This window comes from Lucilia cuprina, chromosome X (genome assembly GCF_022045245.1).
Source record: "Lucilia cuprina isolate Lc7/37 chromosome X, ASM2204524v1, whole genome shotgun sequence".
NCBI lineage: Eukaryota > Metazoa > Arthropoda > Insecta > Diptera > Calliphoridae > Lucilia > Lucilia cuprina.
The window spans coordinates 6,559,656-6,585,011 of NC_060949.1; the positions used below are offsets into that span (position 1 = coordinate 6,559,656).

General features: G+C 29.8%; 1 protein-coding gene across 2 annotated transcripts; it reads right to left on the reverse strand.

Moving 5' to 3' along the window:
- Positions 1-240: 240 nt before the first annotated feature.
- Positions 241-23,536, reverse strand: LOC111685658. Of its 2 annotated transcripts, none has more exons than XM_046946385.1 (4): positions 23,194-23,536; positions 8,041-10,522; positions 813-964; positions 241-750 (listed from the first exon to the last, which is right to left on the reverse strand). In XM_046946385.1, the coding sequence occupies exons 2-4, from the start codon at positions 10,501-10,503 to the stop codon at positions 345-347; spliced, it is 3,021 nt and encodes a 1,006-aa protein (XP_046802341.1). In that variant the 5' UTR covers positions 10,504-10,522; positions 23,194-23,536; the 3' UTR covers positions 241-344. The 2 variants fall into 2 exon arrangements, with proteins under 2 accessions (XP_046802341.1, XP_023303689.2); XM_023447921.2 differs by having other exon boundaries at positions 23,060-23,197.
- Positions 23,537-25,356: the final 1,820 nt, after the last annotated feature.

Sequence of the window (25,356 nt, forward strand, 5' to 3'; positions counted from 1 at the left end):
TAATCCTGTTTTTTGGCAGAAACATAAATCTTGTATAAAAAAGTAATTCTTGCGTTGGAAACTTAAACTATAAAGGTTATTCTGTTGCCACATTGTTTCAAAATTCATATTTAATATATTTAGTGGATTTAAATCTTTTGGGCTACTGAAGGTCTTGTAACAAATTAATTAATTTTCTGTTAATATTTTTAACTAACAATAAAATAGATTATTGCTGTATAAAAACTACATAAGTTAGTGAAAGCCATTAAATAAGTACATTCAGGGTTGCTTTAACACTACAAATAAAACGCCCCTTGTGACTAAGTAATATTACCTATTTCGAATAGGCATTTTGTATTTTCTCAAATAATAGAGTGCAGGTAGGGTTCAATAAGTAATGCAGTACACCGCAAATCTGGCATCTGAGTTTCACTTTCTTCACCATCAGAGTCAAAACGTCCCAAATCCTTCGAATTTTTTTTAGATGATAGAGGAAAATTCGAATGTCTCACTTTGTCCAAGTTATCCTTAAAATCCAGAGAAGGTGAAACGGCACCATCGGGTTCAGCTCTACAATATAAATTATTATTAACATCAGAAATATGTTGATTTAGAGTTTGAGTATTGTGGTTATTATATCTATCATTTATATTAAGAGGCAAACTTCTATATTCCTCATTTTCAGTATTAGCCTTAAGGTGAAGCCTAAGTTGGTTTCTTAAGTTCGCCTTTTCCGGAGCCCTTTTCCTTTGGAAATCCTCTTCAACTCTGAAATGTAGAAATAAATAATATAAATTCATTGTACATGATATTTTATTGATTTTAATTACCTTTTCATAGCTTCTAATTCATTGAGTCGTTGTGCTTCTTGTATTTCCGCGTCTTTGGACAATTTCTCAGCTAATCTACGCTTTTCCAAAACACGTACAGTACTTTGAAAGCTAAAGCGATGTGTGTTCTTTTCTGGCACCCCAACATTACTCTGAAAATAGTAATAAATTTATGTAATAAAATAAGTAAAACAAATTTATTTATTTAGTTATTAAATTATGCAATTTTTCTTAAAGGTTTATTATAATTTCAAGAAATAATAACTTCTACACTACCTTATCATAGAAGCTTTCATTCCAATTATTTATTGCTCGATATAGATGTGTAAATGTTAATAAGAATACAATTTTTTTTGGAAAATTTTCCAATTTAAACATATTTTTATACCCTTTACCTTCGTGAGAAAGGTATATATAAGTTTGTCATTCCGTTTGTAATTTCTATAATATAATTTTCCGTCCCTATAAAGTATATATATTCTGGATCCTTATAGATAGCGGAGTCGATTAAGCCATGTCTGTCTGTCTGTTGAAATCAGTTTTTAGAGATCCCCAGATATCGGCGAGATCTGAATCTTCAATAATTCAGTTAGACATGCTTTCGAGAAGATCGCTATTTAAAATCAGCAAAATCGTTGTTGTTTGGTTTTTCTATGTTTTTCGTTATTTGTGTATAGATGTCTGTTGTTTTAGATGCCTTGTGAATTTTTTTATTTCGTTTAGCGTTGTTGTTGTTCATTTTGTTTTTCTTTTGGTTTAGTAATAATGTAAACGGGAAAAATTTAAAATTTATAAAGCTAATATGTTTAAAATACACTATGGTGAAGGGTATATAAGATTCGGCACAGCCGAATATAGCGCTCTTACTTGTTAATTTTGTTCTTGTTTCGGATACTTAGATATGCTGGCTATAGTTTTATTCATTTCACTTGCCTATGTCATGTTAATATACTTATTTTTTATTTTTCCATATCAACTTAAAACGGCGATATCGCCCATATTAGAGATGTCAATTTCACCGATTTTTGAAAAGTTAATTAGGATTTTAATTCCCAGGTATTGGAGGTGCCAATCCCCCCATTGAAAGACCGACAATTTTTCTCTAAATGTTCACATGAAGTTCTTCAGATTCTAATTTGTAATTAATTCATAGGGGGTGGTTCCAAGTAAGTGTATTTCATACAGATAGACAGACGGACATAGATAAATCGACACCACAATTTTTCGTGGTATTACATGGTGGTATTAAAAATTTATTATAAAACATATAGTTCAAGTCTTTTATAGAAATATATATCTTTTTAGAGAGAAAATAATTATTTTGTAACATACATGTGGGCAATTTCAATTCTAGTGAACTCAAAAAATCGATTTCAACGAAATTTGCAACAAGCTAATTTTCTCTTTTAAACAAAAAAAAAGCTAACTTTGAAAAAAAAAATAAAAAATTTCTTTGAAAACAATAATGAAATGGCTATCTGAATTCATTTGGACAATTTTTGCTAAAACCCCGTATGACCAAAATGTCAGAAGACATTGATTTAAAAACTCACTTCACAAGAAATTCTCCATATGTAAATATGTATAATATGTTACTTGTGCAATTGATAATTCGTCTAAATTTAATGTAAGAATATTTTTTATTCAGAATTAGTACAACGAACACCACTACCCATTGTTAAATTAATATATAGAAGACACTTAAGATAAACATATATCAAATTTTGTTTCATATCGAAAAATATTTCAATGAGTACTTTTTTGAATCTCATATATGAACTACTATACGAATTTTAAAACGCAATTATATTTAAAGCAATCATGATGCAATTTGCTTTATTTTAATAAATTCGTTATTAATATTCAGTACAATCTAGTCATATTTGACCCAGGTGGCATACATCATTTTACAAATAAAGTTGTCTTTTCTCTGTTATAACGTCTCAATAAAATAAAAATCTCGATTATAGATTAACAAATATGGTCAATATGGGTATCATGGGAAAGTTCGTTAAAAGCTTCCCATTAACATATAAGCAATTATAAAATTTTTTGAATTTAACCACACTAAAGTGGGTATAAATATAATTTAAAAGAATTGCATATTTATAGAGTGATGCTCTTTAAGCTAGAAACATTTTATTTGCTCAACAAAACCTACAATTATTTCACTTTTTTGATGCGCCAAAGTTTAAGTTTTAAAGCATTAAAAAAATTTACAAATTATGATAATTTTGACCAACTTTGTGCGTCTTTTTAGGACAATATTTGTAAAGGTTTATAAACCACAAAAATTAAATTTTGCAGTATTTTTAAAAAGTTCATAAGATTTTAGCATTCAAATATTATTGCATGCTCAAATTATGTCCTATGTAAATGCAAATGTGCCTAGCAAAAAACTAATAATATAATAAAGTTAATGACCTACTTTTTTTTAATTTTATAAACTTCCAAACCCGATATCGTTTAAAAATTAAGGTATTGTGTATATAATCCTTTAAAAAAATTATTTGACATTTTATTCTTACCGAAGTTATTAACAATTGAGTTCAATTTCAAAGGAATTAAAAACTTTGATAATTGCTCATAAATTAATATACATCTCATCTAGTTTAAAAAATAATAAAAACTTTTGAAGTCTATAAAAATCGGAGAATTTGTTAACATGTCTGTAGTAAATTAGAGCACTTGATAAGTTCCGAAAATATATCATTTTATATTAGATATGAATTGAGTTTCAATCATTTGGAAAACATTTGATTTAAAGTCAAATATTTAGCAAAATTTAAATTTCTAGTATTATTTATAAATGTCAATCAAGATAAAAATAAGTACAACTTCCGGCTCCATTTCGAAATAAGGTAATTTGTAAAACATACATCTTCTAATTCCAATACTGTAAAATTTTATTGGCCGTTTTTTAAGAATATATAGTTGATTCATATTTGAGAACAATGTAAATATGTGCCAAACATTAAAAATAATAATTCAAGATTTAAAATTTGAATAATATATATAAAACTTCTTATTTTTTTCTGAATGCTTGATTACAAAACATTTCGTCTTATATTAGATAAAATTGAATTTTTTGAGTTTCTATAGTTTGTGAATCATTTGTTTTAAATTTAAAAATGTTTAAAAATTTAAATTTCTTATAATTTTAATTAGATTCCTAACAAAAAAATAGTGGAAAAATATGTTGTATTTCATCGTATTTGTAGTAACTTTTCTACATCTATTTCTTCGCATAATACTTGGTACTCTTTTTAAAGAAAATATTTGGGTTATAAAAAAATATTAATAAAAATATACATATATACACATATCTCTGAAACTAATAACGAAAAAAAATCAGACTTAAAACATAGAAGTACAATTTTTTCCTGTTTTTCGCCTTATATATTTCGAAAAGGAACTTTGCTACATTATACACATTTCGGACACTTTAAAAGCTTAATCAAAAATGTTTTCGCTTGAGTATAGACAATAATTAGTATTTACTCCCAAAAGTGCGAATTGTGTACCTTTTTACCCAAGTTTTGAAAAACAATATATTCTATCACACCATAAACTTATATACCTAACTATGTTTCAAATTTAAAGAAAATCGTCTTTCAAGGATGAATTCTATTGAAAATCGTAATACTGTGTGTCCACTCAGAATAAGTATCATACTAACTTCAGACTTGCTCATTTTGAGGAGATTTTTCGGTATGCTCTCATCAGGGACACCCCATAGGATCTTCGTGGTTCTACCCATTCTGTATTATGTATCTGGTATGCGATCAGGCACGTCCGATGATTGTATATAACCTTCCAATGTGTTTAGTATACATCGATGACGTGTCCTATAACCGCTTTTGGCCAGTTCGCCTAAATAAAGAGACCTTTGACTGTAAGCGCCGTCTCATATCTTAAATATGTTTCAATGGGTGGAATAATATCTGATTATTGATGCATAAGCTAGAATTGGTCTAATTACACTTGTATAAAGCCAATTTGCCATAGTAGGACTAAGACCCCATTTCATGCCTATAGTTCTCCTACATATCGCCCAGCACTGATGTGACTTTTTAATCCTATCCCCTATGTGGTGTCTCCATTTTAATTTTCGGTCGAGGATTACACCTAAGTACAAAGTACATCTAAGTACAAAGTATAGATAGCGGAGTCGATTAAGCCATGTCCGTCTGTCTGTCTGTCTGTTGAAATCAGTTTTAGAGGACCCCAGATATCGGCGAGATCCGAATCTTCAATAATTCTATTAGACATGCTTTCGAGAAGATCGCTATTTATAATCAGCAAAATCGGTCGGTAAATAACCTCTGAAAATTTCATCAAAAAATTGTTAAAAAAGCAAAAAGTGGTGCCAAGCCCCACATTATTCAATATTTTATGAATTAAGTTCTATATTTTCCTAGATAAACAATATTTTGTATTTTATTCATATGGAAAATGTCAAGTCTCCACTAAAATTTCGCTCGTTATACCCTAAAAATTATACTGTAAATGATATACGAATTTTCTATTTCTATTTCTTTTTTGTTTATATGAAAGTCCGCTCTTTTTTCCTAAAAAATGTTCAATTGAATATTAAAGTTCTTGGTGCAAAATTCAAAAAATTTAGTTCTATTAGTTTCCCAGATAAATGAACTTTTGTATTTAATTAATATAGTAGATCCCGCTCCTCTCATGGTAAAATTAAAAATTATTAAAATTATTGGATAGTAAAATTATTAGTGCAAAATTGTAAGATTCTAACTGTAACAGTTTCCAAGATAAACGAATCATGGTATTTAATTTATATGGAAGTTGCCAAGCCCCCTAACGAAAGTCCGCCCACTTTTTGTCTCAAATAATCATGCTGACACATAAAATTTGAGGACTCAAACTGTTATATTATCTCAAGAAAAACGAATTTTTGTATTTAATTAATATGGGAGGTGCCGCTCCCCTCATGGGAAGCCCGCCAATTTATTACCCAAAATGTTTACTTGGATGTTAAAGTAATTCGTGCAAAATATTTTAATATTCTAACTGTATTATTTTTAAAGATAAACAAATTTTTGTGCCACGCTGCTACGCCCCCTAACGCTAGTCCTTCCACATTTTATCTCTGAGACTCCAACTGTTATATTATCTCAAGATAAACGAATTTTTTTATTTAATTAATATGGGAGGAATCGCTTCCCCTATGGGTAGTCCGCCAATTTTTACCCAAAATGTTTACATGGATGTTAAATTTATTCGTGCAAAATTTTAAGACTCTAACTGTAATTGCTTCCAAGAATTTTTGAATTTAATTTATATGGGAGGTGCCACTCCCCCAAATGCTAGTCCTCCCACTTTTTATCCCAAATAATCACATTGACACTGAAGTGCCTCCGACAAAATTTGAGGACTCTAACTGTTATATTATTTCAAGAGAAACAAATTTTTGAATTAATTAATATGGGAGGTGCCGCTGTTTACATGGATGTTAAAGTTATTCGTGCAAAATTTTAAGATTCTGAATGTAATAGTTTCCAAGATAAACGAATCTTTGTATTTAATTAATATCTAGTTCGCCCTCTTTTTGCCCTAAATAATCGTATCGACCTAATGTGGCTCCGACGAAATTTGAGGACTCTAACTGTTATATCTATATAGTGTCTGACCAAACGTTCGGAGTTCGGTAAAAAGTGAGGTTCGGCAATGTTCAGTGTTCGGCGAAATTTTTACCGAATTTTATATAGATCTCGAGATATATTACTTCAAATATGGAAAACATACCCGGGTATGTGGGTATTGACAGAACGGTTAAAAAAGCATCAACAATACTGTGAATTGGAAAAAAATGCACATGTGAGTGTAGATGTATTTGGTTTTATTCAGCTGTGTTCATTGAGTTATGTATTTTGTTTTTTTTTTATTTTTATTTTTTGTGAATTCTGTTCGTATATTTGGATGTAGGCGAAGTAAATTAATAGAGTAGCGACATCTCTTGTTGTACAACAACACCTACAACAAACATATGTATTTTGTTTTGTAAGATACTGACTGACTGGCAGACATGTCAAGATCGTTTGGGAATAAGGACCTAGAAAATTTCAATGTTACAAATGGGATCAAAGCTTTATAGTCGAAACTAGATAATTCAAATTAAATGTTTCACTTTTCTTAGCTTTGTAATCCCTTTCTGGTTAACTGTTTTTTAAATCAGCCGAAAAATGCGTTTTTTCGATATTTTACCCCTTGTAAGAACATATTTTCCCCATACAACAATTCCAGAGAGGGAGATGAGCAAAATTCGCAACTTCGTTTTTTTTTTGGGAGCACTCGAATGCACATTTTAAGTGCTTAAAACACTTTTGTAGCTCTTATTATTGGTTTCCCGGTGATGGCGTTCGAAACAAACAAATGTAATAAAAATTACATATTTCCACCCCAAGTTTTGAGAAGATTACCATTTTCAAATGGCTTTAGGGTAGAAGAGGGATCATTCGCCATAGGGACACATCTGTCAATGCGAATATCATTAAAACTGAGTAATCGATTTTATCGCATTATCAAATTTTGTTTTCGTTTATCGATTATCTATCATCCCTGAAAATTTGAAACATTAACTTTACTTTTGATGGGAGGCAGACATGATTAATTGTTTTTCAAAGGGCTGTGAAAATATTTCACCGTGTGAACTTTTTGTGCTAACTTTTTTTGTTTTTGTGATAGAAAAAAAATATTGGTCAGTATTTGAAGGTCAATAATAGTGAACAATAAGACATAATAATATTTTCGATAATATAATTTGAAGCCCGAAAAAAATTAAACTAAACCCCAGAACTGCCCGTGGGGCATATGCGCCAAATTATGCTTGTGATGTAGAACAAAATTTGGTTAAAATATAGAAAAAATCAGTTATAATTTGTTTGAATTTTTTTGTTAAGTTTTGTGAAATAATAAATATCTGGTTCATTATACTTTGTTTAATGAATTAAAGTATAAAACAGCAAAATAAGTTTTTATATTTGTAAATTTTTCTTTTATTTTACTAATGACAAATCTGTCCCATCCCCTTGGCGCATTTACCCCATGGATGGGGCGGTATCGCCGTTTTTGGTCAGTGCGGAAAGGAAAAGAATGTAAGTTTAAGCATAGACGAATACTCATACTTGTTTCATTATTAGTGAAAATGCTCTTTATCATCAGTAATAATGCCTGAAAAAATAATTTAATTAGTATTTCGTACCTGTGGCATATTCTGTATTGGTGTTAGATCTTGTAGACTTTCTCTAACCATTTCCTGCCGCTGACGTTGGCGCTTATATGTGGTCTTGGAAGTCTTTGTTTGTTTTGTATTTGATTTGGGACTTTTAATTAAGCCGTTAATAGTGTTCTGCCCAGGAAGGTACACAATATGTTTACCCCCACATACATTGGTCAATGATTTCGGTTGTAACTGTGCCAATGAGTGCGTTGTCATGGACGAATTAAAGCAATTGTCATCAGAAGTTTTAGGGATAGCAGATAGTGCTGTATCATTTGTTTTCGATTTGTGCAGGACCCAATTATCATTATGATAGCTAGTTGACTTAGTTGTTGTTTTGAAAAGATCACAATCTGGTTGATGACTTTTTGAGTCGACAGAAAATGTGTCACCAAAAATTGTTTGCAGATGGTAACTATTGCGTTTGTTTGCTGATTTTGCAGCACAGGTACATTTACTGTTGGTGCGTGAGTCTACTAAGTTTTTACCCAAGTGACTTTTAAATTTTTGCAAACTGTTAAAGCCCGGTACCAACCAACAGTTGGCAGCCTTTAGACTATTTTCTTGTTCCATGTAATTCATTGAAGACTTTTGGCATTGTAAATGAACGTCTCGGGGCAAAGATAAACTAAAAATGTGCATCGAATTTGGATGTTTATGACTTTCTATGTTTATGTTATCAGACAGTTTTGTGGTTTTGCATTTATCGTCTAAGTCATAATGTTCTTCCTCGTCATCATCGTCAAGATCTTGCTGTGGGGTCCAGTGGTCTGTTGCTAAGGGTGGTGCGGTGTCCTTGAGCTTAGTTGGAAGACAAATAGGCGATTCAATTACATGGTTATTTATAACGTTTTTAGGTTTGGAACGTTCATGTTGCAAACGTTGTTGTTCCTCCAAAAGGTTGCGCCAAGCAGCAGCTGGACTAAAACTAGGTGTTTCAGGTTGTCTTCTAGGTAGGGTAGGGCGAACATGCACTAATATACCATTGTCCACAATTTCTTCTTCATCTTCGATGTTGTGATTTAATAGCACTATATTGTCTTCTTCGACCGGTTTTTCTTCATTTCTACAAGGTACCTTTTGAGTGATAGAAATATCTGAATTTAAGCTTTTATTTGTTGTTTCCATTCCAAAATAAAATGTTCGTTTTAGCTGAGGTATACGTGACTGTTGAGTTTTAGTTTTTCTTTTATTTAATGATGATGGACTATCAGTTTCGCTCTCGTGTTTCATTTTCAATCGAATATCGCTGTTAACGTTCAAATTATTACACTCACCTTGTAGAGTTCTTTCTTCGATTTTTTTAATTTCTCGTGGATAGTTCTTATCTAAACAGTGAGTATTTGTAGTGGTAATATGCATTTTATTTGAAGTGACATTGGTTTGTTGTCTTGTAGGCTTTTTCTTTTCAATAACAGTATCAACTACATTTCGATGTGCATTTTCTTCCAATTTATTACTAACCGGCTGAGTAGAAAGACCTCGTTTCTTAAGTATGTTCGGCCTTTGAAGAGAAGTCCTCGTTCTGTCAGTGTAATCTTCATTACTCTCTTTTTGTCTTAACAGCACTGCATCAAAACTTTTCTCTCTTCGGTAGGGTAATTTGCTAGTGAAACCTATATTTGATTGATGATTTGGCACTAAAGAATTAATTGATGTTCGGGTATTAGATCCACGTTGTAAGGGTGTTGTATGTTGCTGGGGTTTATGGTTCTGTGGCTGCTGCTGTTGTGGTGTTGGCTTATTGCTATTTGTTGCATATTTTCGGGGTTTAGCTAGAGAAGTGTTCTTTGAGTCGACCGCTACATTTTGACCCGGATTTGCGGGAATGAGTCCAGAAGTAGTGTTCGTCGGTGCTGCTGGAGCTTTGCGTTTCTTGTTGTACTTATTAACTTTTGACGTAGACGCCGTAGGTGTACTTGTTGCGGGTTGCGGATAAAGGTTGTTACAATCGTCCAAATTCGTTGAAATATTTTCTTGAGATTTAGTTCTATTGTAACCAACATGTAATAATGTTTGTGAGCGTCGGAATTCTGCTGTTGGTGGGGCGGATTTCCGGTGAGATATTGACTCGTTCTGACTATCAAGAATAAGTGTATGACAACGTCTCATCGGTTTAAATGCTGTAGGTTGATCCTTATCGCGATCCAAACCTGAAATAACAGTTCTTTCTTCTAATTGTTCTTTGGAGCGGAAGCTTATTGTACCACCCGCCTGTAGAATAGCACCGTTGGTTGTAGCTCTAAGCTTTAGGTTATCTGTAGGTTTTGGCAAGACTTTACAATCATTTAAATTTCTACCGCTAGACCATCCTCCCAATATCACTTGGTTATATTTATTTTTTGTCTCTCCTGTTCGTCTTAAATATTGCTGTGTATAATAAGAATTTAATTCGCTATCGACACATTCACTGTGTAAATTATGTGCACTTCCTGTGTTCCCCATAATTAAAAAAGAGAGAAAGCTGTAAATAGTACGAAAAAAATATTTTACTTTTATAAACCAAATATGACCAGTGAAAGTAAACTTTATCTAAATATTGGGTCTGACAAAGAATGGTTTTGTAATTAATTTAAATGGTGTTTACTACACTGAAAATAATCCATGCTCAACTTTACGTAATTTTTTTCCTTAAATTTTAGCGAAATTAAACATAATGATATTAATTATATTATCAATAAATAAAACTACAACATTTTTATAAAATTTAGAAAATGTATAATATTATTCTCGAATTATTTTCATAAAAAAATTAAAAATTCGTGAGGAGAATAAATTTGAACTAACATTAGATAAGTTATTTCAAAATGAACAAAAATATTTGCATAAATTAATATTTGGTAAATTTTACCATAATTAATCAAAATTCACTTTTTTGAATTTATGTAAATTACTTTTTCGAAGATTATTTTGCATTATACTAAAATATTTCGTACAATTTCGTATATATTACGAAAGAATTTCGTTTATAATAGGCATGGATTTTTTCAGTGTAGATATGGACATCATATAAAGGCCTTTTGAATCAGGATAGGAAGGAATAGTGGAAGAATTAAATGACGTTTCTTTGGTTTATCTTAAAGATATCTTAAAATTGTACCGAAAAAATCTATTTTGGAAAAGTCAAAACTATTCTGTTCAAGGTTATGAATTAAGGAATGTTTGTTCGACAGTTTGATAAAATTCCGAAAAAAATATAGAAAAAAAATTTAACTTTTTTGGCAGCAGCCTTTTTGACAAGGGGTTGTATAATTGTATTTTTGTACATACATATGTAAGTAAATGATAGAGTTGCCATTCGATTAAAAATTAATACGAAAATCAATTCAACATTCAAATAATAATTTAACTTCACTTTTTACGCCTAATATAGCATTACATAAATTTCTGTTATAATTCAAACAAAAAGTAAATTTTTACTTTTGAAATTTATAAAAAAATATACATACGTAATGTACAAATTGGCATCTATATATACAAAAATGAATGTATGTTTGAACGTTATAGACTACTAAACGGCTGAACCGATTTTCTTGAAAATTTCACATCGTATTCCTGTATGTCTGGAATAGGTAATAGGCTACTTTTTATTTTGAATTTTCAGGTGGGCGAGGAGCCACGTCCACATTAAGAAAATATAAAATTCGTATATTTGAAATAATATAATAGAGTCCTAGTGTAAGCGGCGTGGCACCTCCCATATAACGAGCGAAGTTTTAATAAGGATTTAACATCTCCCATATGAATAAAATACAAAATATTGTTTGTCTAGGAAATTATAGAACTAGATTCATCAAATTTTGCATAAATTACTTAAATATTCGTTTGGACATTTGGAGGAGAAAGGACGGACTTTCATCTGGGGAGCTTGAAGCCCTCACATGAATTAAATAGAAAGAATCGTATATCTAAGAAACTAGTAGAGCTAGAGTCTTCAAATTTTACATGAATAACTTTGACATTCATGCGAACATTTAGAAATTAATGTGCGGACTTTCAATAGCGTGTAAAACAAAAAATATTGTATATCCCAAGGCATAAGAATATGGATTATTTTTTAAGAATAAAGGTATATATTAAATTTAATATATTGTCATCAAGAGAAATTATAATAAATCTTCAAGCAAAATTTATAATTTAGTAACTAAATAAATAATTTTTTATTGTTTTTTATGTGTTTAATTTCGATTGGGGTAGCTGAGCACACCGGGTATTAGCTAGTATTTAATAAAATCTCCTTTTTATAAGGTTATAACAATAATTGTAGCAAATCCGTCCTTAGAAAAAACTTAGATTTTTAAGTATTGAACATAACTGGATTGGGGTTTTCCTTTTAGTATATACATAAGTGAAAATATTCCGAAAATCAATTTGAAAGACAAACCAGTTTTTACGTAAAAGATGTCTAAAAGTTTGCAAGAAAAATTAAATAAATATATTAATAATACTTAATAAAAACAAGTATGAGTGCTATTTTCGACTGTTCCAAATCTTATATACCCTTCACGTAGTGTATTTAAAAATATTTATTTTATAAAATTTAAATATATGTATTTTATTTTCAACAACTCTAAACGAAATAAAACACACAAAATAAAATCATGGACTGAAAATAACGTGTACAGTTAGTTTTTATAAGGTTAATTGCTGTGATCGCCATTTATAATTGTGTATTTGCAGTTTATAACTGAGAGAAACCTTTATGTTAGATTTTTTGATAAGTGGTTGAGAAAGCAAAAAAAGAAAAAGCAAAAATCCGAGAAAACATCTGAAAATTTCATCAAAAAATGTCATATTTTTTCATGCTTTGTTAAATAAGCAACAACAACACTGTATATTAGAAAAAGGTGTACACGTGTGTGTAGATGTATTTGGTTTCATTCAGCTGTGTATTTTTTTGTATGCGTGGATGCTGTTGGCGTCATTGAGTTGTGTATTTTGTTTTGTTTTTGTGAATTCTTATTTGGATTTGTTTTGTTTTTCTGTGTTTTTCATTATGTATATTTAGATCAGCCAAGTAGTGGTAAGAAAATACCAAAAAACACTTAAAAAAATATTTCCTAGTTACGCTTGCTATGATCAAATTTTATAAGAAGTAAAATTGTAAATTTTACAGATAAAGCATATTCAAAGAAGAGAAAAATGTTTATTTCTAAACAAAGATTAAAGCTTTTAATGTAAAATGTTTAAAAAAAGTATTAAAAATATTGTTATTATGCATTCCTGAAAAGTTTTTGCAGTGTTCGAGTTTTTTGCAAGTTATTCTCTTGTTTGAAAATATTGTTGTTGTTATTACAAATTTTTGCAACTTTTACGCTCTTGCTATAAGTTTTATTTATTATCGGGTTGTGTACGTGTGAATTACCGAAAATCTTCGTAATTAGAACAATATGAACGCGCAACGCTGATTTAGGTGTCTGTTGGTTTAGATGTCTTGTGTATTTTGTTTTTTATTTCGTTTAGAGTTGTTGTTGTTCATTTTGTACAGCCGAATATAGCATTCTTACTTGTTTCCCTTACAACCAAATTTAGAGTTGGAAAACATGTGTAGAAAGGGATGTAAGAAAAAATAAACTCAGTGTTATTTTTGGTGTTTTGTCAAAAATTTAATGTTTTGTGAAAGATGCGTTTTGAATTCTTAGAGTTTAAAATAATTCTTTCATAAGACATTTCTAGTTTTCCTAAAATTTGGGAAAGGTTTCCTGGCTTAAGCAACCGGCGAAATGCGCATAGGAACTAGCTTCCCCACCACAATACATTACAGTGAATTTGTTTAAAAATTGGGGTTGAAAGCACGATAAGAAACATTTTAACTTATTTGATTTTTATTTTAAAAGCAAAACAATAAATCGCAAATGTAAATACAGGATTAGGACACACATACACACAAATTATCTTCAGAAACCATAGCAAACAACAATAATATATTCTCCTATTCTCATATTAGCAATAGAAAAAAGGAATACAAAAACCAAGAGCTTAACAAAAAACATAAGTAACAAAACAAAAGTAGAAAAGGTAAAACTAAACTATTTAAGTAAAATCATTTTATAACTGTTGTTTTGATTGATTTATTTAAACAAAAATACATTACAATTCAATTACTTTGGTGGCCCATGAAGCCAACAGACATCCAAACATACGAAACGAAATACACAAAAAACAAGTGAGAATGTTACGTTCTTCTGTGCAGAACCTCATATACCCTCATTAAATTTTTTAGATAGATTTTGGCTCGCGTAAAACTTACGCGTGTCGAATTTTTATACTATATTATAATTTTTTAGCCAGTTGTGAGTGTGTTTGTAATTTTTAGAAGGGGACTTTATTGGGTAGGGTCATTTATGGTTCGACCCTAAAAAAGTTGGTAGAGAGAGAGGCTTGTAAGAAACGTACTTATACCGAATTTCAATCGAATTTTTAGACTAGAATTGAGAGTTAAAATCACTTTCTGAAGGGGACCTTATATGCGGGGTATGGTCAATTATAGATCGATCCTCAAAAAAATTGGTGGAAAGTTTTCTCTCGCGAGGAACTTAATTGTGTCAATTTTTATTGTTATATTCATATTTTTTAGCCAGTAATAAGCGTTTAAGTCAATGTCTGAAGCTGACCTTGTATGGGGGGTAGGGTAAATAGATTTTGGCTCGCTTAAAACTTACGTGTGTCGAATTTCGATACTATATTTTTAAGCTAGTAATGAGCATTGTAGTCATTTTGAGAGGGCGACCTTATATTCAGGATAGGGGTCCAATACTAAAAACAAATGGTAGATAGGTTTTAGCCTGTAAGCAATTTACTTATACTTACTTATTTCATAGCTATACTCAAATTTTTAGGCCAGAAATGAGTGTTATAGTCATTTTCTGTGGGGGACTTTAGGGTCAGTTATAGACCGATCCTCAAACAATTTTGTAGAAATATTTCGGATCATATGAAACTTGTTTATGCGGCGGTCCTTACCCCACCCGTCTACCTAATGAATGTGTCGTATAAATGAGATGTGTGCTGGGTTGAATGATGATGGATGAAAGGTATCATATACATTTGATACCATTGAATTTTCCTTCCTTGTCCAGATATGTTCAGGTTTTACTCAGTTCATATCAAAATTACCACAGTGTGTCCCTGTGAGTAAGAACAATGTCTACGTCTTATTGATGATCGTACTTTGGTCTACCGGTAGACCGTTCTCAAGTCAATAAAACCATCAGACATCTAAACATTCAAGACAAAATACACCAAAAAAGAAAATACACAAAACAATAGAACCAACCTATATCCAAATAAACGAACAGAATCCACAAATTTCATCGAATTATCTCCAAAATTGCGACCTATAGTTTGATTACAATGTTTACAAGCCCTTTTCGGGGTTCAGTGCGTAGCCTCCAGTAGGTTAGTGTTCTAGTCTGGTAGACCGGAGGTCGTGGGTTCGATTCCCACCTGAGACACTGGTTAAGGAGCGCACAACAGGTCCGATAGAGGCCTAGGTGTATTTCTTCGGATATGATGAATATATGTACATAAGAGTGCTCCAAAAAAACTAAGTTTCGAATTTTGCCCGTCCCCCTCCTAAAATTGTTCTACGGGTTATAAAAATAAGTTGTGCAAAAATTTAGGTCAATAGGATTACGTTAACTGGTGCCGCAACGGCTCTGAAGTTTGAAGATGCATTTACAAGGGGAAATATGCATTTTTTTCAGTTTTCACAAAAGTTTTGTCATTAAATAATTTGTTTTGTATTTTATTGTCAAAGAATCGTAATGTACACAGAATTAGCGTTACAAAAAGATAAAAAACACAAAAATTGGTTGAAAAATGTAAAAGCAAACGGATTTTATTGAAATATGTCCAAATTGGCACGTTTTTAAAACATCGGGATCATTTTGATACCAAGGCCGTTTAAGGGTTAATTAATTTTTTTCACTATTATTGTAAATATCGGTTGTCAATAAATAAATTTCTTAAGTTTTGTGATAATCTACCTAAAAATAGAAACAATTTCGACTAGTTTCCATCAAAAATTGCAAATATTACAAAATTTGACTTTTGACCTTTAAAGTTTATGGGTTAATGGCGTCCAAATTGCATGAAACTCTTGATTTTTATTTAGAAATATGTGGACTAATAAATTCACAAAAGGTTTCATTTAAAATACACAACAATATAATAAAAAGGCTAATTTTGCAAAATATTACATAAAAATGGGTTTTTGTCGAAATCCGCTGAATTCAAATTGCAGGTACAGACAAACTATAAGAGGTATTGACCTAATTTTTTTACTGTTTTATTCCCTAACCTGTTGTCCATAAATCCCTATGAGTTTGAAATTTGTTTAGCAAAGTATCAAAAAAACTAAAATTTGAATTTTGAAACGACCGTTAAAAATATCAAAATTTTTCGATTATAGCTGAGAACAGGTTTACGTTATTCCATAAGGATAAAAACTCATATTCAATTGGTTTATTATAATATTTTCAAAAAAATGTTTATTTTTTTATCACATTTCCAATTCAAGTGCTATGAGACACGATAATGGCCTGGGGAATTTTTAATAACTTTTACATTTTTCAACCAATTTTTGTGTTTTTTATCTTTTTGTAACGCTAATTCTGTGTAAATTACGATTCTTTGACAATAAAATACTAAACAAATTATTTAATGACAAAACTTTTGTGAAAACTGAAAAAGATGCATATTTCCCCCTTGTAAATGCATCTTCAAACTTCAGAGCCGTTGCGGCACCAGTTAACGTAATCCTATTGACCTAATTTTTTGCACGACTTATTTTTATAACCCATAGAACAATTCTAGTGGGGGGACGGCCTGTAGGATATTTTTTTCCTTCATACAAGCTTGGAGCACTCTAATGTACATCCTCCTTTCAAAGTAACTAACTCAGTTGTATGGGGCCTAGGTAAAATAATGGACCGATGTTAACCATTTTTCAATAGGCCCCATCAACAGTAACATAAAAGATCATGAGCCAAATTTTATTTTCATTATTATTATATTATCTCCAAAATTGGGACCTGTAGTTCGGGGGTTCAGTTGTATGGGGGCTAGGTGAAATAATGGACCGATCTTAACCATATTCAATAGGCTTCATAGGACAATAGAAAATCATGTACCAAATTTCATTGAATTATCATTAAAATTGTATGTCGATTGTAAGGTTTACATGGACGGACGAACAGACAGGCAGACATAGCTAAATCGATTTAGAAAATGATACTGAGCCGATTGGTATACTTTAAGGTGGATATAGAGCCAATATTATTGTGCGTTACAAACATCAGCACAAATCCAATATACCCTCCCCACTAAAGTGGTGTAGGGTATAATTAATTTATCACGTCAGATAATATGGACATCTAATAATAATACCTCTCACGTTATTTTGTGCCAAATTTTACTTTTTCTTCCACGCTAAATCATTTTATATTCGAAAATTCAAAAATTTGATTGACTCCTTTTTCCAAACTAAAACATTTTATATATATTTAGATGTACAAACATATTTTACTTCTCCGGGTAAAAATATACTAAAGCTGGAGGTCCACAACACGCGTTCTACTCTTTCTCGCATTCTGTCAAAAAATAGAAGCAATGTATTTGCATGCTGAAAGCTAAAATGCTAAATATGATGTACTTAAGACAGTTTTGTCAAGATCTGTTCAAGCGACGTTGTTCGCACACATATATATATATATATATATATATATATATATATATATATATATATGTATATATATATATATATATTATATATATATATATTATATATATATATATATATATATATATAATATATATATATATATATATATTATATATATATATATATATATATATATTATATATATATATATATATATATATATATATATATATATATATATATATATATATACTAAAAAACATTTACTTTTGCCCTCATCAGTTTGGTATTAAAAATCAGCAAAATCGTCATAAGTAATTATGAGTAAAAATTATGAGTAAAAATTTTAGACAATTTTTTCCCATAATTCTTAAGTAGTTCTTTCAGAAATGAATGAAGAATTTGGTCAAACATTATTTTTTTCTGCAAGGGGATAAAGTAAGTTAAAAATCATAATAATTGATCCAAGGTTTCCCATATCCCCCATACAAATGCATACATTCTCGGCTTATAGTTTATCGTTAATAACTCCCTCAAATATATCGGAATCAAATTTTTCCACATCGGTTCATTATTGGACATAGCTCCCATATAAGGCAAACATTCGAAAATCACTTAAACGCACATATTTAATTAAACTATAAAGTTATCGGGTTAAATTTTACTTGAATATGTTTTGTGTACGTATAAACCTTTCTACCAATTTTTCCCATATAAGGTACACTTCCGAAAATCACTTAAAAGCACATATTTCATTAATTTATAACACAATTGGGTCAAAATTCGACATAAGATTGTTTTGTGTGTATATAAACCATTTCCGAAAATTTCTAAAACGCACATGCAATGAACAAAACAAATCATTTGAAATTTTTTCAAACATTCCATAAGTAGTCTGAAATTTTAAATAAAAAAACAAGTATGAATTTATAGTCGGAGATTGCCGACCATATGATACCCTACACCAGTCAGTATGTTAAAATTGTGGATTTTTTTATATAAAGCATTCAATTTGTTTCATTGTGAAATTTTTTACTTATTGTTGACAAAAAAGAGATTTAGAGGGCTCATAGGGGAGAAGGAGCAAATATGGGCCTATCCTTATAAATTTTGGTAAATGAATTTACGTCTTCCTCAAAGTCATTTATGTAGATTTTAATCGTTATATTAGTAATTATTAGTTAATTTTGACCTTCAAGTCATTTTCTGAAGGGGAGTTTGTATGGACCTAGGGTCAAATGAGGCCCGATTTCTATAAAAATTAGCATTGTCATTTATTGTTCTATAAAACTAATTTTTGTTGATTTTTGTTGACATTATAAAACATTTAACGTAATTGTGAGCCTAAAGGCCCGATTCGGGGGGTACGGTTGTATGGGGGCTAGGAGAAATAATGGACCGATTTCAACCATTTTCAATAGCGTTCGTCCGTGAACCAAAAGAAGAGTATGTGCCAAATTTCATCAAGTTATCGCTAAATCGACTTAGAAAGTGGGTGTTACAAACTTCAGCACAAACGCATAATACCCTCCTCACTATAGTGGTGTAGGGTATAATAAAAGAAAAAAATAAATTCTAAACCTGGTATTGAACTTGGTGTATTTCAATTTATAGTTAGATTCTCTTACCACTGAGCTATTGATCTCTTGTTCGAACAAAACTTGTATTACCTGCTATAATTTATGTAACATTTTTGTATTTACTGCGTCGTTTAATGCAAACGGACACTTTTAGCATTACATTTCTTCAGAAATGTGCCATAGGGTTGTCATTTGAATAAAAAATATTCGATTAATCTAGAAAAAATTGTTTTTCTTCGAACGAATAAAAAAATTCCAATTTAGAATAAAGAATAATTCGAACAATTTTGGTCGAATAATCGAATATTCGACAACGAATATATTACTGTAACTTTTAACACATATTTTATTATAATATTGAACAAAGAATGACACTAATATTTTCAAAACAAATACTAAATCAAAATATCTGTTATAATTGGAAAACATCTTTTACTATTTTTTGCAATTTATAAAAATTTATATTTTGCAATGCAAAAATAGAATACTACTGCTTAATAAGTGATTTTATGATTTTTTAATGCTTGCAATAAGTGAATCAGATAGTTCCTAAAAACCTGTTTATATAGAATTTAGTTGATATACTTATATTTTGAAGCGATTTATGTACGTTAAAGCCATTTTCAGATGGGATCTTTATATGAGAGGTAGAATCGATTATCAATTTTCAAAAACATGTTGGTTCATTAAAAATTTGCCATCCGCTTTTAAGGCCAGTTATCTGAGTTATAGTAATTTTCTGAAGAGAACCTTATATGGGGGCTAGGTTTAATCGTAGACAGATATTGCCCATTTTTCATACCAACCAAAATTTTTTTTTAAATTAAAACTCTCTAGCTCTTCCTATCGTGTTTTCAACAGCCAAGCAAACGGACGGACGGCGAGATCGTCTTAGAATCAAATAAAGACCTAATATTTCGATTTGTTACAAACGGAAAAAACAAATACAATACTCCTCCATCTTTGCTGATGGTGGGTATAAAACATACAAGCGCAGCGAGCTCTCAATTGAACTCTCTGCTCAAGAAAAATTATCATTAAATACGTAAAAAAATATATTTGAAACATTTTTTTCTGAGTAATTGTAAAACATAATGGGAATTTTAATAAAAGTGAATCAACGACATAAACTTCTAAACAAATGTAATACCCGCTAATATGTTAATTTTTTATATACAAGCCTATTTACAACATTATCCTGTAAATATTTTCAATTAATTGACAGAGGATATTTGTATACACCTAACAATCTATTATTTGTTTAATTTTTTTAAATCTTCCATTATTTCTTTACTTTTATTTACATGGAGTATATATTAAAATTAATTTTGTATCTAAAATTGCAAATAAATGCATTTCCGAGAGCAATGTTCAAAAATAGTAGGTCGTGTTTAAATTTTTTCCAATCCTATTCATAAAAAATCAAAAAATTTTAATGATTTTTTGTTATTTATATTACAGTACACTGTCAAGTAGTGAAGTCACTACACCAAAAACACTAAAAAATTTTACAAACTTTTCTTTCAGTGCATGGAATGCAAAAGGAAAGAAAATTTTACGCTCTGCCGATGTGTGATGTAGCTGATGAAATAAACTCATATATATACTCATATAAAAGCCTCGGCGTCCAATTTAAAATCTACTAAGAAATTTAAAATAGGTTAAGATTAAACACTGAGTTTTAAGTACATTAATGTACTCAAACTCTTTTTTACCCATATCCTAAGATTTTGGAGGTGTTGACAAGTTTTATTTACATTTTATTATGTTATTCGAAATAAACTTTTATTCGAATAATCTTTAAAATTTAGTCGACTATTCGAATAAAAAAAATATTGTAAGTTTTTATTCGAGTAATTTTAAACACGAATAATTGGAAACCCTAACTTTATGTGACTATCAAAGTGGCATTTTTAAAATATTTAAATTTTTTTATTTTGATTTTAATTTACAATAAAGTACTAACATATAATAACAACATTTTTAAATAACAATTGGAAATTCGTTAAAAATTTGGAACAAGTCGGTTTTAGTGACATTTCTCAAAAAGATAAAAACGTCTTTTTCATCAAATATTTGAAAATATTTTAAAACGTTAAAGACACAATGCACTTCGACCTTGTCGTAGATATATTGTACAGCCTATTAGTTTACCATACTAGTCTAAGTTATGCATGAAAATAACCGGGCTAATTAGCAAGTAGTAGGGTAAGACAAAATCTTCGTTTTTCGAGTCCCCAATAGTACATTTCCCCAATGGTAGTGCACAGAATCTAGTGAGATGTACACGTGTGTGTAGATGTATTTGGTTTTTCAGCTGTGTATTTCGTTTTGTATGTTTGGATGCTGTTGGCGTCATTGAGTTGTGTATTTTGTTTTTGTGAATTCTGTTCGTATATTTGGATGTAGGTTGGTTTTATTGCATTGTTTATTTTGTTTTTGTTTTTCTGTGTTTTTCGTTATGTTTGTTTCTTTCTTAAAAATAAAAGGATTTTTTATTTTTCTTAAAAATAAAAGGATTTCTTCAAAAAATATATGATTTAATTTTTTTTTTTGTGTTTACTTGATTGGTGTAAAACAATAACAAAGTAAGATTTAAACAGCTGTTTCATATTTTTGTATGTGTTTACATAAAAATACATCCCTGATCTAATGCGACCTGCTTGTTTTTTGAATCATTTCAAAAAAATTAATGAATTTTCTATCCATATTCTCTCTCAATGTGTGATGATTTTATTACATATTACGTTTTGACAGATCATATTACTTGTGTGATTGTGTAAAGTTGGCGTAATAGGGCTTTTATGTTAATAATTATGTTTAAATATATTTACTTGTATCTAGCACAACTAAATTTTATAGCTTTTATAAACACTGATGAGCCTTTTATATCCCGCAATGATTGGACGTAATTTGGTCAGTGTTTTTTGCATGGGTCTTATTTGCCTTATAAGAATCTAAAATAAATTTGTCTTTAATTGTAGCTCATCTGAGAACAAGATCACCTGCTAGAAATCAGTTTAAAGTTGTAAACAGATAAAAATATCGTAACACTCAGTTTAATTATAATAATATTATAAGATAATTATAAAAATTCTTCTTTAGGGTGACTTTGCAGTATATAAAACATAGTTGTGCCTATTGAGAGATACTGGTATATTTAACAAAATAAGGCGATTCTCAATAAATGTTTTTCAGGGATATTTGTTTTTAAAAGTGTTGTCTATGCCGATTCTATTTGTATGCATCACAAATATTACCACAAACGCGTAATACCCTCCCCACTATAGTGCTTTATGATTTAAAAGCTAATTAAATTAGTGACTTAAAAACCGATAACTAAACTATTTAAAAATAAATAAATTTATTAATTTAACATTGCAAATTAAAGCATGGCAAAAAAATTCCATATTCAATATTCTTATTGAAGTTTTTTAAGAAGAGTTTTTTAATTGTATAATTATTATGTATACATAAATACTTTAACATAAACAACAAATCCAGTTTTTTTAAATATTTCTTAAATCGTAGTTTTTAAGTTTAATTAAATAAATTATTTTAACACAATTACACATTTCACTGTTAATAAGTTAAAGTACATTAAATTTCATCAAAACAATAAAAAACAATATAAATAATTGACCAATATTTTATCACATCAATTTATACATACATATGTATGTTTTTGGTAGATACATATGCGTTGTATGTTCAATTAAATAAATATTTGCAACTTTCTTTTTTTCTCCTTGTTTACCTCTTTCGTTTTGGTTTCTGTTTTTGTGACTTGTATATGTAACTTTTCACCGATGACGAATATTTTCTTTTTTTTACAAAAACGTTTCTATTTTCAATATTATTATCATATTATTTCATGGTGTAGGGACTTACCCTTGTAGTGAGAATCTTTGTCCCACAACTTTTTATTTTTTAATTTTTTATTTATTTTTTAATTTATATGTAGAATAAATATTTGTTTCTATGTACATAAAAATATATGTAGGTACTATGCTCACACAATAAGTAATTCACAAAAATAAATAAAAATTCATTTGAAAAAGAAAATTGTAAATAAACAAACTCTCTTTAATAGAGTTAATCGTACTGATCTTGTTTATTTTTTTTTTGTTGTTATATTTTGAGACTGGAATCAGCAAGAATTAAAGTGACGCATTAATTTATGCTTAAATGAAAAGTGGCAAGGGGTATATGTGTGACCGCCCGCCTGACTGGTTTGATGGTTAAAATGATACTAATATGGTGAGTATCTGATACAATCTATGCTTCTTGCATTAAAATATAACCACAAATAGACAAACTTACATTCATATATCTTTATAACCTGAATTGAGTTTCTTTTTTCAACATCTAAACAAAATTTCATTCATTTATTCTGCATACACTCTCCGCTCTCTTACGAACATTTCTAACGATCGTGCTTTTTGAGTTTTTGCTTAATAAATTGTCTGAGAGCTCACCGTTGAAGTAAATACATACATAAGTATCTACTTTCTTCACAGGTAACAGAGATGAAGAAGTCAGTACAATTGTACAATTTATTTGGTACGATTGAAGATAAAAATGCAGTGCTTGTTTGTTGTTATTATGCGCATAAAAGTTGATACCATAAGTACTTAAAAAATCATCGAATGTAATAAGTGTTTTTACTATGTATCTATAGTGTTATGGGCGGGTTTTTATGCATTTTGTTAGGAAATAGAATACATATGTATGTATATATATTTTTTTTAATTGTGGCGACGTATTGAACGAAATGGTCCTAAGATATAGGCCTAAGCATTAAAAATTTATTAATTTTCAAAACCTATAATTTGTTTCAAAGTTATTTAAAAACAATTTAGAGTGCTATATTCTGCTGAGCCGAATCTAAAATACCCTCCACCATCTACTTTTATATTAATACATTTCTAATTGATGAAATAGAAATGAGTTTCCTGATGTCTTAAATAGAAAAATCCCAAGACTTAAATCTTGTATAGAAGCTATGTCCAATTATGCACCCATCCAAATTTTTTTCTCTTGATAAATTTTATTGACATAAGATTTTAATTCGTAAAATTTTGCGAAGATATCGACTTTGCGGTGGAAGTTATTAACAATAAACCCATTTTCCGGAATACGTACTTTTGATTTTCCGCAGAGATCAAGCTCTTGTGTAGAAAAATGTACGGTGAATTTTATGAAATTATCTTGCATAGTTTTCAAGAAAAACACATCAGAATGTGTTAAAAATTTTTATTTTATCGAGGTTGTATTGCATTTTGATTCATAACGATGTGAACCTAATTTGCTCATTTTCAATACCAAACAATTCAGGAAAATGATGAACATTTTGGGTGAATTTGGTTAAATTGTACATACAAAAAAAAAAAACAATTATCTGTTTCCATTCTACTTCGTTTTTGTTTTATACAAATAGTGTAAAAGCAAAATATATAAATCATACGACGTTTACTTTCTTTACAAAAATACTGATGCAATTACATACGAAGTCTTTTTTGGAAATGTTTAATATAAGTCCATTATTTCACCTAGCCCCCATACAAGTGAACCCTCCTAATAAGGCTTTATTGTTCATAATTATGTTAAATATACTTGCATATCGACACAGTGCTGCAAAACCTAGTTATATACTAACCTCGATAGGCTTCATTTGACCCTAGCTTCTATAAAAAGCCCCCTTCAAAATTTGACATAAATGTCCACAATTCTATTCAACAATAAATAGCTTAAGTATGTATATCTGAGGCAACGTACAATTCAACTTAAATGTTTAATTATGAAAACTAAATCACATTTTATTTTTGTAACAGGTGTAGGTTATTATATGGTCGGCCTCGCCCGACTATAATTCCTTACTTTTTTCAAGATAATTTGATGAACTTTGACACATACTCCTATTTCGACCCAAAGGCGAAAATGGTTGAAATCGGTGCATTATTTCGCCTAGCGCCCATATAACCGCACCCCGAAAAGAGCTTTTGGACTCATGTTAAATGTTCTAGTATGTAAAAATCGGTAAAACATTGTTTT